The 15,501-nt window shown below is 40.0% G+C and overlaps 1 protein-coding gene across 2 annotated transcripts; it reads left to right on the forward strand.

Moving 5' to 3' along the window:
* The first annotated feature begins 1,554 nt into the window (after positions 1 to 1,554).
* Positions 1,555 to 13,602, forward strand: ATOX1 (antioxidant 1 copper chaperone). 2 transcript variants are annotated; one of them, XM_087955123.1, is made up of 4 exons: positions 1,555 to 4,189; positions 5,363 to 5,415; positions 10,587 to 10,662; positions 13,320 to 13,602. In XM_087955123.1, the coding sequence occupies exons 1-4, from the start codon at positions 3,850 to 3,852 to the stop codon at positions 13,442 to 13,444; spliced, it is 594 nt and encodes a 197-aa protein (XP_087811249.1). In that variant the 5' UTR covers positions 1,555 to 3,849; the 3' UTR covers positions 13,445 to 13,602. The 2 variants fall into 2 exon arrangements, with proteins under 2 accessions (XP_087811249.1, XP_026541742.1); XM_026685957.2 differs by lacking the exon at positions 5,363 to 5,415 and having other exon boundaries at positions 3,959 to 4,189.
* Positions 13,603 to 15,501: the final 1,899 nt, after the last annotated feature.

A 15,501-nucleotide genomic window follows, 5' to 3' on the forward strand; every position in this document is an offset into this window, starting at 1 on the left:
TATAAATGAACCCAATTATTAGTTAATGGGGTTTAAAAAGAGCTTATAGGTTTTTTTTAAAAAATGAAGTTTGCTAGCATGCAAGCTTCTATGTAAGCTATTTATAATATTTATAATTTTGCTTGTATTTCAGTTTCCACAGTTTTAAGCACATAGGATTATTTTTGATAACACTTGTTGAGTAAAGAATAACACACAACTAGCACACAGATAACACTGTATAGTAAAATGTAGGTTTTTACTTCCAATAAACAGTTTACGTGTAAGATGTATGTGTGCACCTACACTGTCACAAACATAAATCCTCTTCAAATTCTCCCAACACCTAGCAGCAGACTCTTCTCCACAAATATGGACTAGCTGCTGGTCACTCAGTATTAGTCCAATTATACAAAGAGCTCGTTCGTTGTTCTGTTTAAAGTCAGCAATCTTCTTGGCATCGTCCTCATTATCTGGATCCCAAGCATTTACATCCGGTGGGTCTTGAACTACATTCCATAACCCTTCTCTATGCAGAAGTAGACTGCACTTCACAGACCAGGAAACATAGTTTGTCCCATCCAACCGGGTTATCAATGATAGACTTGCTGTCTGTATCCAGTACTGTGCATTCACACCAACTCTCACTTATCTGAGCCAGGTATGGCCTGGGGCCCATAACCAGTGTTGAGGTAATTCCCTGTTAGGAGAATGAGCGCACACAAGGAGACGTAGTGAGACTGGTGAAGAATAACACACAACTAGCACACAGATACACTGTATAGTAAAATGTAGGTTTTTACTTCCAATAAACGTTTAAGCAAAGTCCAAAACAAGCAGTCCAAGTCATTCACAGTTAAAGCAGTCAGTTTTCAGTCCAGGGATAATCCAAATAACAAAGTCCAGTATCAAAAACAGTTCAGTAACAGACTTACATCAAATCCAAGAATAACAGTCAATAGGGAAAAATGGAGGAACAGCAACACTCTCCAGAAACACCAGAACAGGAACTAAACAACCCAGGTTTCTGGCTCCATCTTATGGCCATTTGAGGAACCACACCCAATTACAGTTTTAGCATTCCCTTAAAGAGACAGTATTAAAATGTCTATCCTGGTTTATATATTTTCCAACCCAATTATTAGGTGACTTACATTCCTAACAACACTGGCAAAAGTCAAGTTGTCTCCTGCGGGTGATTTCAATAAAGTTCCAAAATTCCCATTCCTTCAAAATATCAACTTTTCTGTTTTGCACATTGCAAGCGGAGATGCCCATATGGTAACAAAAATGAGTATGGTGGGATATTTTTTAACTAACACATTTTATTAAAAGATGGTTTGAAAAAATGCTCCCAGACCCTTGTTTTGCAAAGTTATTGCATGCAGTCAAGGTGCGTGATACGTGCATGCTCTGACTTTTCCTGGAATGGAATTATATTTAAACATCCTCACAACAGCAATGTCAGAGATGATGATGAAGCAGCAGCAAACTTATATCTTAAAAACAACAGCTGTTTGGAATGACTACTTTTCCTCTTAATTTTCAGCATTTTTTGCTATTTTTAAGTTGGGAATAAACAAAGAAACAAGTACCCAATCTTCCATTTTCTGTCCTCCTCTGAGCTTTTTTCTTGATTGTTTTATTGAAATCATTATGTCTTGTGCTACTTTTGTGTTTTTTAGTAACGAGTAACATTGTACACATCATGCAAATAACGTGACTTGCCCTCTTGCATCATTCCATTTGCATTATTTTCATATCATTGTGTCTTCTTATGGATGCCTAAAGAGATGACCATAAAGTCACCAGGAATAATTTGATGACATTTTACCTTCCTATTTTTTAATTAACTTTTTAAAGAACAAATAAAAATTACAGCACTTTGCAAATATAATTTAAATAAGATTAAAGAATGCAAATAATTAAATCATACAAACTGGTAACTAGCATGTATGAAAAAACAAGTGGAACAAATAAAAACCAGTGGAATTCAGTAAAATTAATCTTGTTGAATTATATAGGTGATGTTTCAGAAAGCTGATATCATTGGTTTTGTAATACTGTATAGGATTCTCCAATCCTTCATTCCAAATCTATTGCATATTATGTTATTATGTTTAAAATTGTTGATAATGTACAATATTAAACCAAATAATTGACCTGATTCAAATATTTTTGTGAGGATACCACTACAAATAGGCAGAGTTCAGATGTGCTAATTAATGAAAAGCAATGCTTGTGTTCATGCCATATACAAATTTCCCAAATTTCATTTTAATTTAAGCTAATGGCCTGATTTGTATGATGTTAGGATTGTGTGGATTTGACTTTGGTTTAGCTAATCTAGTTGTTAAACCATGGCTTAATATGCTATGTCAGCACAGCTGCACAATGAGGTATCTCCACAGAGACATATATTAAATAGGACCAATACTTATCTCCTTCAAGTCAAGTTGCACTTCACCAAAGCTGTGCTGATATAGTTCAGAGATTTATGGCTTATTTAGCTATGAGTTTGAGTTAATCCAACTCCATAACCAATTTCAGCCATAAACAAGCCATGTTGTACATGTTGTACTTGAGATAAACTCAGCCAGCCTGATATGTACTCCCTGATCTGGCCAGTATTTTCAAATAGACTGGGGTGTGTTAATATATAACCAATTCTGACATTTCATACTATTAAGTTTCCAATCAGCCTCTGTGGGCAATATGTTTCTTTTACTGATACCAAAATGCATTATTTTTCAGCACAGGCAGCTGATCAATTGTTGATGAAGACAAAATAGAAAACCAGTGAGGGGCACCAGGAATACAACAGGTGACAACCCTGATCAGGCCCACAGTTAACATTTGACAGGATAGAGTTGTATTAACAGTATTTTAAGTTTTTCTAGCTTGCCTTTTAATTCCATGCTATGGTTTTATACAATCACATAAACAATACTTGGTATAAAAATAAAGAAGTCATATTGCAATATGGAGATACAAAGCGGTATTACTACCTCCAAAAACAGGCACATGTATTTAAAATTAAATTTATTCATTGGGACTTGTCCTTGAATAAATCTGCTTTGGGAAACTATGTCCTCAAAAGATTTTTAACACAGTAGCACAACTCTGGGGAAAGCATGTTCCAGAGCAGGGCTCTCTGCAGTTCCAGTCTGAAAAAAGGTGGACTTTGGCCCACTCAATGATGTCTACTATTGTGCATCAAGCGTATATGCCTGCAGATATTTCCTATTACTATTTAGGTCGCATTGAGAAGACTTCAGGGTCTTTCATGGTATTTGGCCTGGTCAGTTTTGGCAAAGTGGGATCCCCGTAAAGATTTCTACAAGGTAACTACCAGCAGTTTGAATTGGGCCATATATTAGTACAGCAATCTCAAAATCATTGATATCCTGAAATGGCTTTTTGAGCTCATTTGACATATTGCTAACGTTGTTGGTTACTCCCACAAAACGGTTGCCAATTGCAAAACACTAATAACCCAGAAGGTAAAACAAAACCCTACGCTTCAGTTGTCCTTTTTTATTAAAAAAAGTGCACCTGCAATGTTGCTGCTCTGCAGCATTTTCCCTCCAGCTTTTTTTGTTTTTGTTTTTTGCTTTGTTTCAATTAAAAACCTATTTATAAATTAAGTAGTCGTTGCAGACACCGAGGAATATTTCTGCGGGCGCACCGTTGCTCCCCAGCGTGACGCTTTACGACGACGGCCGAGCTGACCGCTTGAAAAAAACGGGGGTGAGGGGGGAAGAAAGAAGTAAGTCTTGGGGCTGGGGAATTTGCCGACTGCGGGTTTTTGATTTTTCCTTGCCTACAGAAGTCTGGCCGAAATATGGCCGTTCTGGAAAAGGGCATAAAATGCCATGCCATGTCTGGCTATCGCTGCAGGAACCAGTCCCACACCCCAGCCCATCTCCTTCCCCAGCCGGGCTCCCTCGATCGCCCTCCCCACCTCCAAAGGAATTTCTCCCTCTACCGGCACGAAGAACCCACGGCGGCCCGCTTCTTTCTCTCCGCCCTTCCAACGGCTGCCCGGCCGCCAGCAACAGCTTAGAAAGGAGGAGCCGTGGCGCTGGGAGGAGCGAGCTCGGGTGCGATCGGGTGGCCTTGCGCTTTGCTGAGGCTGGACGAGCAATCGAGCTAGCTGAGGAGAGCGAGCGAGACGGTTTCTGGAGGAGCAGCAGCAGCAGCCATGCCGGTAGGTACTTGCCCACGCGTGAATCCGAGACTCGGGCTGGGGCGGCGAGGAAAAAAGGAGGCCGAGCCCCGTGGAAGGCGCTGCAAAGGAAGTTTCCCGGCGATCCTTTTTGCTGTGCAGCGGCATCAGCCCTCCGGTGCCCCCCTGTTGTTTCCTATCTTTGGGGGAAGAAGCCCTTCGCCTTTCGTTGGGAGAGTCCCGTTTAGCTTACTCCCTGGTTTGATCTCCTACCTCTGTAAGATCTCCTAAATCGACCGATCGCGCGGTGGGAGGATGGGCGAGAGGGATTGTCACAAACCTTTGCTGTGGCCTTTGGTTGGGCTACTTAAGCACTGATAACAAGAGGCTGCTTCTTCCCCTTCCCCAGGTTGATGTCCAGGTTGAATTCCCCGCCAAGCCATCTTAATACATCTACATCTAGGCTAGGGCATCGGTTTGGGAAAGGCTGATGTGGCAGCTTTTTTTTTTTTTTCCTTTTCCTTTTTCAAAATTAGAATTAATATGAGGCTTGTTATCAGAAATTAGTCCTTTTGGACAACGGATTTTGCAAATGTGTTTTAGACCTCACAGTTGTATAATACTCTCTACCCTCACCCTCTCCACAAACTAAGGGTAACCTGGAAAATTGTGCTTGGCCAAGCGTCTTTCACACACAGAATCCTGCACTTTATTTTTCTGTCTCTCATGCATATGCACTTGGCAGGACAAATGAATCCTTGAATATGTGTGCATGGGTGGTGTCTTATTTAATACAATTTTCTCTAACTTGGTACTCTCCTGATGAGTTTCATCCTATCCTGAGAGTTTTAGGCCAACAAACTTGGCAGATCCAAATGACCTGTCGCCAGGATTGGGAGAGAAGACCTAGTGTCTTCCAGAAACATTTGCCAATTGTTCTCATAACTCTTATTATTGACTATAAAGGATCCATTGTAATTTATATAAATATAGTATACACCCTTCCTGGCTGTGTTCATCTAGGGCTAATAGTATATCTTTTGCTCCGATTCCATATAAAAGAGCATGTTTTTTTTATAAAGCCACCTAATTTGCTTACTTTAGGCTTCATTAAAGATATCTGCCAATAAACTACTTAATTCGAAGTATCATCAGTGTCATCTCAGGCCATTGTGATGTATAGTAAATAAAATCTCTATCCATTGGTTTTTGCAGATAATTGTGGCCTTCCAGATAGAACTGTTCTGGATGCTCGAAATAAACATAAAGTTTGTATATGTACATATTTATTATAGAAGTTATTAGACACGAGAAATATTCCCCTTACAACAGCCATTTCACGATGGCAACTGCTGCATATAAAATAAACAGCAATTTCTAACTAGCCATCTACAGTACAAAAATTATGATAATTCCTAGCTAGTAGTCAGTCCGGCTAGACATTATTGAATTAAGAGTTTTAGTATAATTCAGGAACTTTGGTTTGGAAAATAATGTACATGAATGCTGTATTGAGTATAACAACATCCCAGTTTGGTAAACCTGACAATACTTTTTTAAAGAGAAAATGAGCATTTGTAGCAGCACATAAACTGGACATAGGCCTCAGTTGGTAGCGTTAATTGAGTAATGATGGATTGCAGTAAACTATTTGTATTATTATGATACTAGTCCTTAGTTAAACTGGGTCTCTACATTTGCATGACATGAAACTGATTGCGTAGACTGGGTTTGTACAATTCACAAAGATACAACATGGGTAAATTACATTTTTGTCTATTTCATTCTGCAACCCAGCCTTGTACTTATAGCAGAGGTAGGAAATTTTGAGAAGTAGAAGCTGCACTTTGGGAAAGAGGGGCAAGAACCACTTTGGGGATAAGGTGAAGACAGATCAAGATTTATTGGGTTTTGTCCCTTGGTTTGGGGGATAGGAAATTTTAAGTTGTAATTTTTGGCTTGTTTAAAGTGTGTAGAAATTCTCAGTTATCCAGGTCATGGTTGTCTCAAAGGTGCTTTTTCAGGAGACAACTGGACTTTCTTGGGTTTTTCTTTTGAAGACATTTTGCTTCTCATCTAAGAAGCTTCTTCATCTCTGATAGGATAGTCCTTCCATTCCCCACTATCCTGTCAGAGCTGAAGAAGCTTCTTGGATGAGAAGTGAAATGTCTTCAAAAGAAAAAACAAGAAAGTATCTTTGAAAAAAGCATCTTTGGGATGATTTTGGCTTGTTTGCTTGTTTTAATTATGCTGAGACTGTTTTTGGACTTCAGCTTGTTTGTGTTGCCTGCCTTAAAATAGCAGGAAACCCCACCAATTTTCAATAGTTAATCCAGAGCTTGCCAAAAAAAAAAAACCTGGGACCAAGGGTGGCTCATCACGCTTCGAGATATTCATAGTAAAAGGAGCCCTTCATTTCAACATGTTGACAAATAGTAAAATCTGAAGAATCTCCATCTTCTTGGTCATTCATAGTGCAATTATGGCCTGGAACTCTGATCTTTCCCTGTTGTTACAATAACGTTAGTTGTTTCCTCCATGAGGGCAGAACCTATGTAATCAAAAGTGCTGAGATCTTAGAAAGTGTTATAGTTCCTTTTCAGAACTTGTTCTTCAATACTGCAGCTGCAGTTTGCTTGTTTGTAAACTGTTTGCATTTTGCAAAAGCCACTTACATGGAAATATCCTGGTGATTAACTGATGCAACAGATTAACAGAGCCTGTTCTAGCTAATTTCCAGTCTTTCCTCTGATCTTCCCACTGCCACAAAGTCTGATTCAGATCCATAATCAGCACACTGAGAAGTTTATTGTTGCAGGAGCAGTAATAGTGAAAAAAATATTGATGGTAGGGAAGTTCATCCAATAATTGCAAGTCAAATCTTTCTGCCACTTCTGGCTAATCCAGGGTGATCCAAGTATCTTGTTGCTTTTGTTTGAGGTTTGAGATTGTACTGAGGCAACAGAAGGATGTAAAAGAATGGGATCACTGAGGCCTATGTTCATCCGTACTGCACTGCTACTCAACTATGGCAACTTCCCAGCTTTGTAAAGGACATGGAAGAGCGCATAGGACCGCCATGTGCTTTCTCTCACTCTTTTCTCCATCAGAATTTAAAAGCTAACCACTGTGGCTTTCTTTGTTCTGGATAGAGGGTAGGTGAAAGAAGCACCTTTCTTGTGCTGTTCCTGATGCACTGGCTGCATCATGGGCCTCATTTTAAATAATGGGATATGTGGCCCTAAATAGCTTTATACACGTGTCATATGTAGCACTCACTGTCCATTGTAGTTCAAATTCTAGAATAGGAAACTTGACAGAATCTTGTGGCACCGAAAAGATCAACCAAATACATCTGATTAATTGAGCTGATATCCATGAATGCTTATCCTACTTATGGAACTACCATAAATATGAGAATTTTTAGTTTTCCCATATGATACTTTCCTTGATCAGGCTCGTAGAGTTGGAGGAGACCATTGAAGCCATCGGGTGCAGTTAAAGTACCTCTACCAGTTGACTGCCCATCTTCTGATTTGGTCAATCTGCTTTGACCATTAGCAATTTGCCTTATTTAAGACCATTACTTTGGGTCTTGCATTGAGTTATGAAAAATGACGAGTCATGGCCTTCTGTACGCTAGCCATTCAAAACCACAAAGAGTGCTCAATCTTTCCTTACATTTCTTTCCTTTCTTTTTAGTTAGTCTCTTGTGTAGGATTGAGTTTCCACATCTTAGATCCTCTTTGTTCTCTTATAAGAAACAATTCAAGAAAGAGCTGCCAAGTACAAAAAAGAGAATGGACTGTTGGTGCCTGTCATTTGGAAATTATATCCTCCTGCTAATTCAGCCACAGTTTTAACTTCATTTGCCTCTTTGCAGCTACGTCATGTTGACAGTTCTTATTCACCTTGGGTTCCATAAAGAACATTGCCGAATATTGGTTAAACATAACTAAAGAAATTGAAGTGCAAGGTTTGCCAGATGGTAAGGTAAAGGTTCCCCTCGCACATACATGCTAGTCGTTTCCGGCTCTAGGGGGCAGTGCTCATCTCTGTTACAAAGCCGAGCAGCCAGCACTGTCCGAAGACGTCTCCATGGTCATGTGGCCGGCATGACTAAATGCCAAAGGCGCATGGAATGCTGTTACCTTCCCACCTAAGTGGTCCCTATTTTTCTACTTGCATTTCTTACATGCTTTCAAACTGCTAGGCTGGCAGATGGTACAAATGCATAAATAAAGGCAAACTAAGAGTTCATTCTCATAAAAAATGAAAAGTAAAATAATGGAACTTTCGTGTGTTAACATCAGTAAATCTCTGGTGTTCGTCTGTCTCTTAGAGGAAACAGGATAGACTCAGAGATTTGGCCCTGCTTATGGCATTAAGACTTGCATCCACTTCTGTCCGCACATTCTTTAAATTGGTCTGATTACGCATTTGGATTCCAGACTTTTCTCCAATTTCAATCTCTGCAAAATGTACTTGAAGTGTTACTTAAAAAACCGGTTAGCCCTTCTCAGAATTACTCTGACTTCTCTCTTTGACTACCTCCCTCTGCAACAAATTCTAGCAAGAGTGCACAAAAAGCCCAGAGACAATTGGATAATTCTCCGAGGGCTGAGTTGTTTACAAAGAATGCAAGCTGTGCTTCACACATTAAAATGTGTGATCCTCTTGCTTCACTTTATTCATTCTTCTAATATACATTTCTACGGAGGTAGTACTGGTGCCAATTTAAGATCCATGTTTTCAGGACTGTGATATATCACACAGGCAAAAATATTAACAGATTATGACAGTCCTCAAAGATTATTCCTAATAAATTACTTAAAGACTCGTCTGTTTCCGGATATTTCCAGATTATATTCTGAAATTGTCATCCTTCTATGATTCCAAGAGTTTTTTATGTGATAGTATATTACAGTGATACCTCAGTACTCATCCTTAATTGGTTCCGGAAGGTGCGATGAGTACCAAATGAATTTTTCCCATGAGGAATAATATAATGAGTCACAATACCGACAAGTTCTAGCTTATGCTTTGAATACCAAAAAAAACAAATGAGTATTGGGACAAAATTTTCATATCAAAATTCGATGAGTTTTGAGTATCAAATTCAATGGGTTTCAAAGCAGTTGAGTACCAAAGTACTAGTGAAAATGCATGTATAAATAAATTGGATTTGAATTCCAGATAGTATAGGTAAAGATTTAATGTTCTTGGGGTGAGAGCCTATAACTCTATAATTTGCAAAAAAAACAAAATGGATATATAACGAATAAAAAATCCTATCCTCCAAATATTTAGAATCATACAGAGCAGTGGCCCCCAACCTTTTAGGCACCAGGGACCAGTTCCATGGAGAGAGGTTTTTCTGCAGACTGGAGTGGGCGTGGTTTCATGTGATGTTTGCATCCTACGGATGGGGCTTGTTTGCTCTGCCTGGTTTCTGGCATGCCATTGACCGATGCCAGTCCACGGATCGGGGGTTGGGGACCCCTAGAGATAGCATGGATAACAAGTTGCATAGTGTGGAGAAAACAGATATAAAGAGGACTTTCAGGGTCAGGCACTATAACTGAAGGAGACACAAAATGGAAATACTTTTTCATTCTCTGGAACTTTAGAATACAAGATGTCATGATGGCTACCCTGGAGTTGCTTTAAAAGTAGACTTGATTGTCTGGATTCACTGTTTGTTCAGGGATCTTTCAGGGAGAAAGACTGCGTTCATCATAGGGAAGGTAAAGACCAGTTTTGGATATCAGCCAGTAGCACAAAGCATATTGTTTAGGAAGCATACAAAGAATCACTGTAAATCCCTATATAAACACTTCCTTCTCTGCACTAGCATACATCTTCGTTTCTATTTTTTTGTAACCCATCCTGGTTGATTGATAGAATGAATGAAAGGAAATGTGATTTTGCTTAACATTGTATTTTTTAAAAGTAATGCATTTATAATTTGAAATAACACTTAAAATTAGAGCATAAAATTACGTTTGCATGTTTATGCTCTATAGCAGGGGTGTCACATGTCATCATGGTGGTGTCACGTGATGTATCTGGACTTTCTTCCCCTTTGCTGAACCAGGCGTGGGCATGGCCAGCGTGTGACGCCTCCAGCCAATGGGCTGGGAGTTTGACAGCCCTGTTCTATAGGGTGGAAGATTTGTGAATATTCTTAGTTAACACAATATAGTTAACACAATATTAGTTAACACAATATAGTTAGCATATTTAATTGTGCTCTGCGTTGTACCTGCAGTTTAGATCAGAGTTCCCCAACCTTTCTGGCACATGCTTGCCCATCACTTTCGCAGCCTGCTTCTGAAGAGCTCAAGGCCCGATAGGCTATGGACCAGGGGTTGGAGACCCCTGGTTTCGACCATGATGCATTTCAGTAATCTTATCCTTTTAAATCTTGTGATTTCAGAAACATGAGTTCTTCGTGGATATGACCTGTGAAGGATGCCTCAATGCTGTTAGCCGTGTTCTCAACAAATTGGGAGGTGAGAGAAACTTGGCAGACTCTAATATTTAAACCAGACTTTCCAACTGTTCTTGCTTGGAACACCTAGAGTTCTGCCTATAACCTATGTAGAAAAACTGACATTGGAGACATGGATCTAAGCAGTGGAGACTTCTGAAATGCATGTTCATATGACAGGAAGAGAACTCTTTTGCTAGAAGGACAGATAAGATGATATCCCCTAAAACATTTTTGATAATTCCACCACACTAGAAGAATGTTTTCCCCACTGTATACCTCAGTAAATTCATGTTTTGATGTGTTGAATTTATTATGAAAGAGTGCCTTTCTATTAATAGGAATAGTTGCTTGAACTAAATAATATCTGTTGAGAAAGACACATTGAATTTGCATTTCATTATTTCTAATGAGAAAATGAAGGTGCATCTTCTTTTAATCAGATTTCATCTGCTGGGTTATAACAGACTTTCCTGTAAACTTTATTCTTTTTGCATCATCAAGGACTTGATCCTATATTCGTTTAACAAATTAGTTATTCTATCTAACTTTTGGTCTTCAGAAGACATGTACTACTCTCTTTCAGATCTTAATAGGGGTCCATCCTCCTTCTATCCTAAATTAGAACTGGTATAATGTGGCCTTTGCTAAAGATACCCTATACAGGATATCCTTCCATATTCAGAACTAAATGAAGGCCTTATGAATATGGTTTGGTAAAATGCACTAAGAAGCCTTGTGTTATCTGTTTTATATGTAAATATATTTATGCTATGAGTAAGGTGGATCGAATGAGTTAGGGCAGATAGTTCTTGAGTTACAACTATTCATTAAATCAGGGCTCCCCAACCACCGGTCCACGGACCGGTACCGGTCCGTGGAACAAATCCTACCGGCCGCCATCTTGTTTTGATGAAAAAGTGCTCCGTGAGCCGTAGAAAGCTCACCGAAGCACTTTTTCATCAAAACAAGATGACGCGCCAGCCGGTGAGCTTTTCCAGAAAGTAGAAAGCTCACGGAAGCGTTGCATCTGTTTGATGAAAGGCCCGTGAGCTCACCGGAAGCACTTTTTCATCAAAACAAGATGGCAGCGCCCAGCTGATGCCGGTACCGGGCCGCGGCATAAAAAAGGTTGGGGACCACTGCATTAAATGACTTTCAAAGTTGCAACGACATTGAAAAAAGTGATTTATGACCTGTTCTCACACTGACTACAGTTGGAGCATCCCCACTGTCATGTGATTGAGGAAAACCAGCATGTATTTCTGATGGTTGTAGCATCCTGGGATCACGTGATTGCCATTTGCAACTTTTCCAACTGGCTTCCAACAAACACAATCAGTGGGGGAGCTGGAGTCACGTAATGACCACATGATTAATTTAAACCTTATGTCTAGATAGAGAGATGTTGTCTTTATCTTTTCTAGGCAATATGCATGGTTTCCATCAAATTTTGGAAAATATATATGCCTTTGGAAACATTTTATACAGTCCCTGGAAAATCTGCATAGTTTTTTTCCCAGAAACACTGGAGAATGTGCACACTTCAGCAGAAGCCCAGTGATAAGGTTGTACTTTGACCATGCAGTAAGCAAGATCTCCAAGTAACTTTGGTAATCTGACAAATCAGCTCTGTGTTCTTAGGTCAGTATATTCTGTTCGCAAGCAGTGTTGGGCAACTTTAAATAAATCAATACCTGTTAAGTATAATCCAACATTACTGTGCACATTATGCCCGTATATCCACGTAGATAAATAAAACTGTTCTGTAGTAAGGCATAGAAATTAAGCATAATTTTGATCAGTCACAGATTCATATTCTTAGAGGTCAGTTTTATTTCAAGAAAGCCATGCCATTCTCTAAATCCTTTTTGCAGGATTGGGAATTGGGCCGTGGAAGTGGTGGGTGCGAAGCTGCATTTGTGAAAGCTGCACGAAATTATCTCCTCTTCTACCCCACCCCACCCACTGTCACCACTGCCTCCACTGGTCCACTGAGCTGGAAAGGTTGGGACTGCTACCTTAATACATACAGAATAACAGAGCTGGAAGGAACCTTGGAGGTTTTGTGGTCCAACCCCCTGGCTCAAGGAGGAGATCCTATACCCATGATGGCGAACCTATGACACACGTGTTGGAAGTGGCACACAGAGCCATCTTTCCGGGCAAGCCAGCTGTCTCCCATTGCTCTTCCAGGTTACGGTGCATGCATGCGTGCCAGCCAGCTGGTCTTTGCGCGCATGGGAGCGCCAGAAACCAGAAGAGCAGTTCCCCGGCGTACATGAGCACACCAGGAAGGTGAACTTCCCGTTTCGCGCTGGTCTTCTGGTTTCTGGCACATGCACAAAGGAAGACCAGCTGGCTGGCGCTGGAAACGGGAAGTTCAGTTTCCCAGCAGGCGCATGCACACCGGGAAGCTGCTGTTCCGGTTTCCGGCACACCTGCCGGGGAGTTGTTCTGGTTTCTGTCACTCGTGTGGGTGCACCCGCGTTTCCATTGCAACACTCGGTGCCAAAAAGATTTGCCAACATTGCCCTATATCATTTTGCACAAGTGGCTATCCGGTCTCTTCTTAAAACCTCCAATAATGAAGCACCTACAACGTCTGAAGGCAAACTGGTTTATTGTTCTCACTGTCAAGTGAGAAATACCATGCCTGTTATTTCTTTCCTTTCTCAGGTGTTCAGTTTGAAATTGACCTACCCAACAAGAAAGTGAGCATTGATTCTACGCACAGTGTGGATACATTGTTGGAGACTCTGAAGAAAACTGGGAAAAATACCTCCTATCTCGGAGAGAAATAAACATTCAGAGAAATGTTGTTGATTGGGCTTTTTTGCTTTAAGAAAGGTCAGTTGTCAGAATTATTTAAGAACTACTCTCTGAGCAGAACTGAGTATGATGTGAAATGTGCTGGAATAGCAGCCTCAGATGGTAATAAAGTATAATGATCAGATGCTAATTTTGTGAAGACTAACTCTACTGTCTCCTGCTTCAGATTAGCAGAAATAAAATTAGATGTTAGATGTGAAAGAATTCATGTCACATTTTTATATATGTGGTTCTGCCCAAGAGTAGAGACTTTGCATTACCACACCATCATCCTCTTTTAATGACCTCATAATCTCTTGCGGGATGGAGTCTGGGCAACTGAATGGAGCTGAGTGTTTACTGGCCGGATGCCCTTCCTGTCGCCAGTGCGGAGCTTTATTCAGCAGATACATTCTTGTCATGCCCAGAGAGATAAACACACCATCCCTAACACAAAAGACAAAAAAGTTGTATAAGTTATAGCTGGACTTGTGTTGGAGCTGTGAATACACAGGAAGTATCCAGACTAAGCCTGATCCAGCAGATTGCTGAGCAAAGTAGCCAGGGCTGCACATACCTTGCATTTTAGGAGGAGTTAAATCTGTCCAACAAGCAGTTTGGTAAAATGAAGAAGCAAGGTATCAACTTAATCTGGTGTCCTCTTTCCCCTAAAATCTTACAGCATGATCCGTTTTCTATCCAAATTCAGCCTCTGTGCAGAAGTGTGTATGCAGTAGCCATTCATCTCCACAAGGAGAAGTGTTTAGGCCCTTTGTTTATTTAATTTTAATTTATTTGTTAAAACACTTTTAGCCTATTCCTAAAAAGAAAAGTACTCTTTCAGAGAACTGGAGATAGCATTGCTATAAGATTCAGCTAACGCACAGCTCTTTTTTTTCAGTCTTACCTTCTCTTTGGTAAAACTGATTGTACACACTTTCGTAGCACCTCAGCTCTTCTGGCCACCTCAGATCTCTTTCCACATCCAGCCAAAGTGTAAAGCTAAAATTTTGGTATTTCAAAATACAAACCTGTCTTACATGGACTGAATTTCTTCTTTTAATTAAATGAAGCACACCCTCCCTCCCTCCCTTGTACTTTCATCTTAAATGAGTTGAGCTTCAAGTTAGAATTACAGATTGAACATTTTTCCATACATGAATTGGAGAAGAAATCAGTGGGTTGTATACAAACCAAGATGAAGTCACGCAGTCAGATAGGGTCAAAAGCATCATAGAACAAAGTGTCTTAACAGTCTTATGGAAGGCAAGAAGGAAAGGGGCTATACATACTCCTTGGGAAATTATGTTCTAGACTAGAGATGGCCCAAATCCCACGAACCCCCTTCATGGAAGGAGAACTCTTCTTGAAATGATTGGGCTAAATGGACAAAGTAAGTTTTTACAAAGTAGTGCTTGTTCCCAAATATTACAAAACAGCATGATGGGCCTTGTAGATAAATCACTAGCACTAACTATGAATTGGACCTGGAAGCTTAGGTAGCCAGTGCAGCAACTTCAAAATCAATGTTACCCTGTAATGGTGCTGTTGCCTTGCCAGCTACTGGCTATTACATTCTGCACCAAGTTATTTCCAAAGCCTGCCCCATGCAGAACACATTCTAGTAGTCCAAACAAATGGGCTTTATATTTCTATCTTAGTGGGGTTTATTTTTTACAGAGAGATCAGTAGGATCCACTGCTGTGAAGCATGCCATATTTTTTATTTTTGCAGGAAATGGACAGCATGTGGTCGTGGCAGAAGTAATGTATTTGTCGTAAGACATGCTTCCCATCTACACTGAGTTTTGATAGCTACCATATTGGAGTAGATGTCTATGGAGATTCTCAGTCATCCAAGTCATGGTTTCCCCAAAGGTGCTTTTTTTTTTCCAAGAGGCAACTAGACTTTGGTTTGAAGAAGCTTCTTGAATGAGAAGCGAAATGTCTTCAGAGAAAAACCAGAAAGTCCAATTGCCTCTTGAAAAAAAAAGCACCTTTGGGACATATTGGAGTAGCTTAAAGTAAAGGATGAAATTGTAAAAGTAAAG

This window comes from Notechis scutatus, chromosome 2 (genome assembly GCF_049901735.1).
Source record: "Notechis scutatus isolate UNSWTSFEM ecotype Mainland chromosome 2, rNotScu1.2, whole genome shotgun sequence".
Lineage (NCBI taxonomy): Eukaryota > Metazoa > Chordata > Lepidosauria > Squamata > Elapidae > Notechis > Notechis scutatus.

Bases quoted from the DNA above. Each gene is read 5' to 3' on its own strand.
- ATOX1 (XM_087955123.1), top strand. From the start codon at position 3,850: ATGCCATGCCATGTCTGGCTATCGCTGCAGGAACCAGTCCCACACCCC. The intron at 5,416-10,586 runs GTTTGTATATGT...TTGTGATTTCAG, and splicing joins ATGCTCGAAATAAACATAAA to AAACATGAGTTCTTCGTGGA. The intron at 10,663-13,319 runs GTGAGAGAAACT...TTCCTTTCTCAG, and splicing joins TGTTCTCAACAAATTGGGAG to GTGTTCAGTTTGAAATTGAC.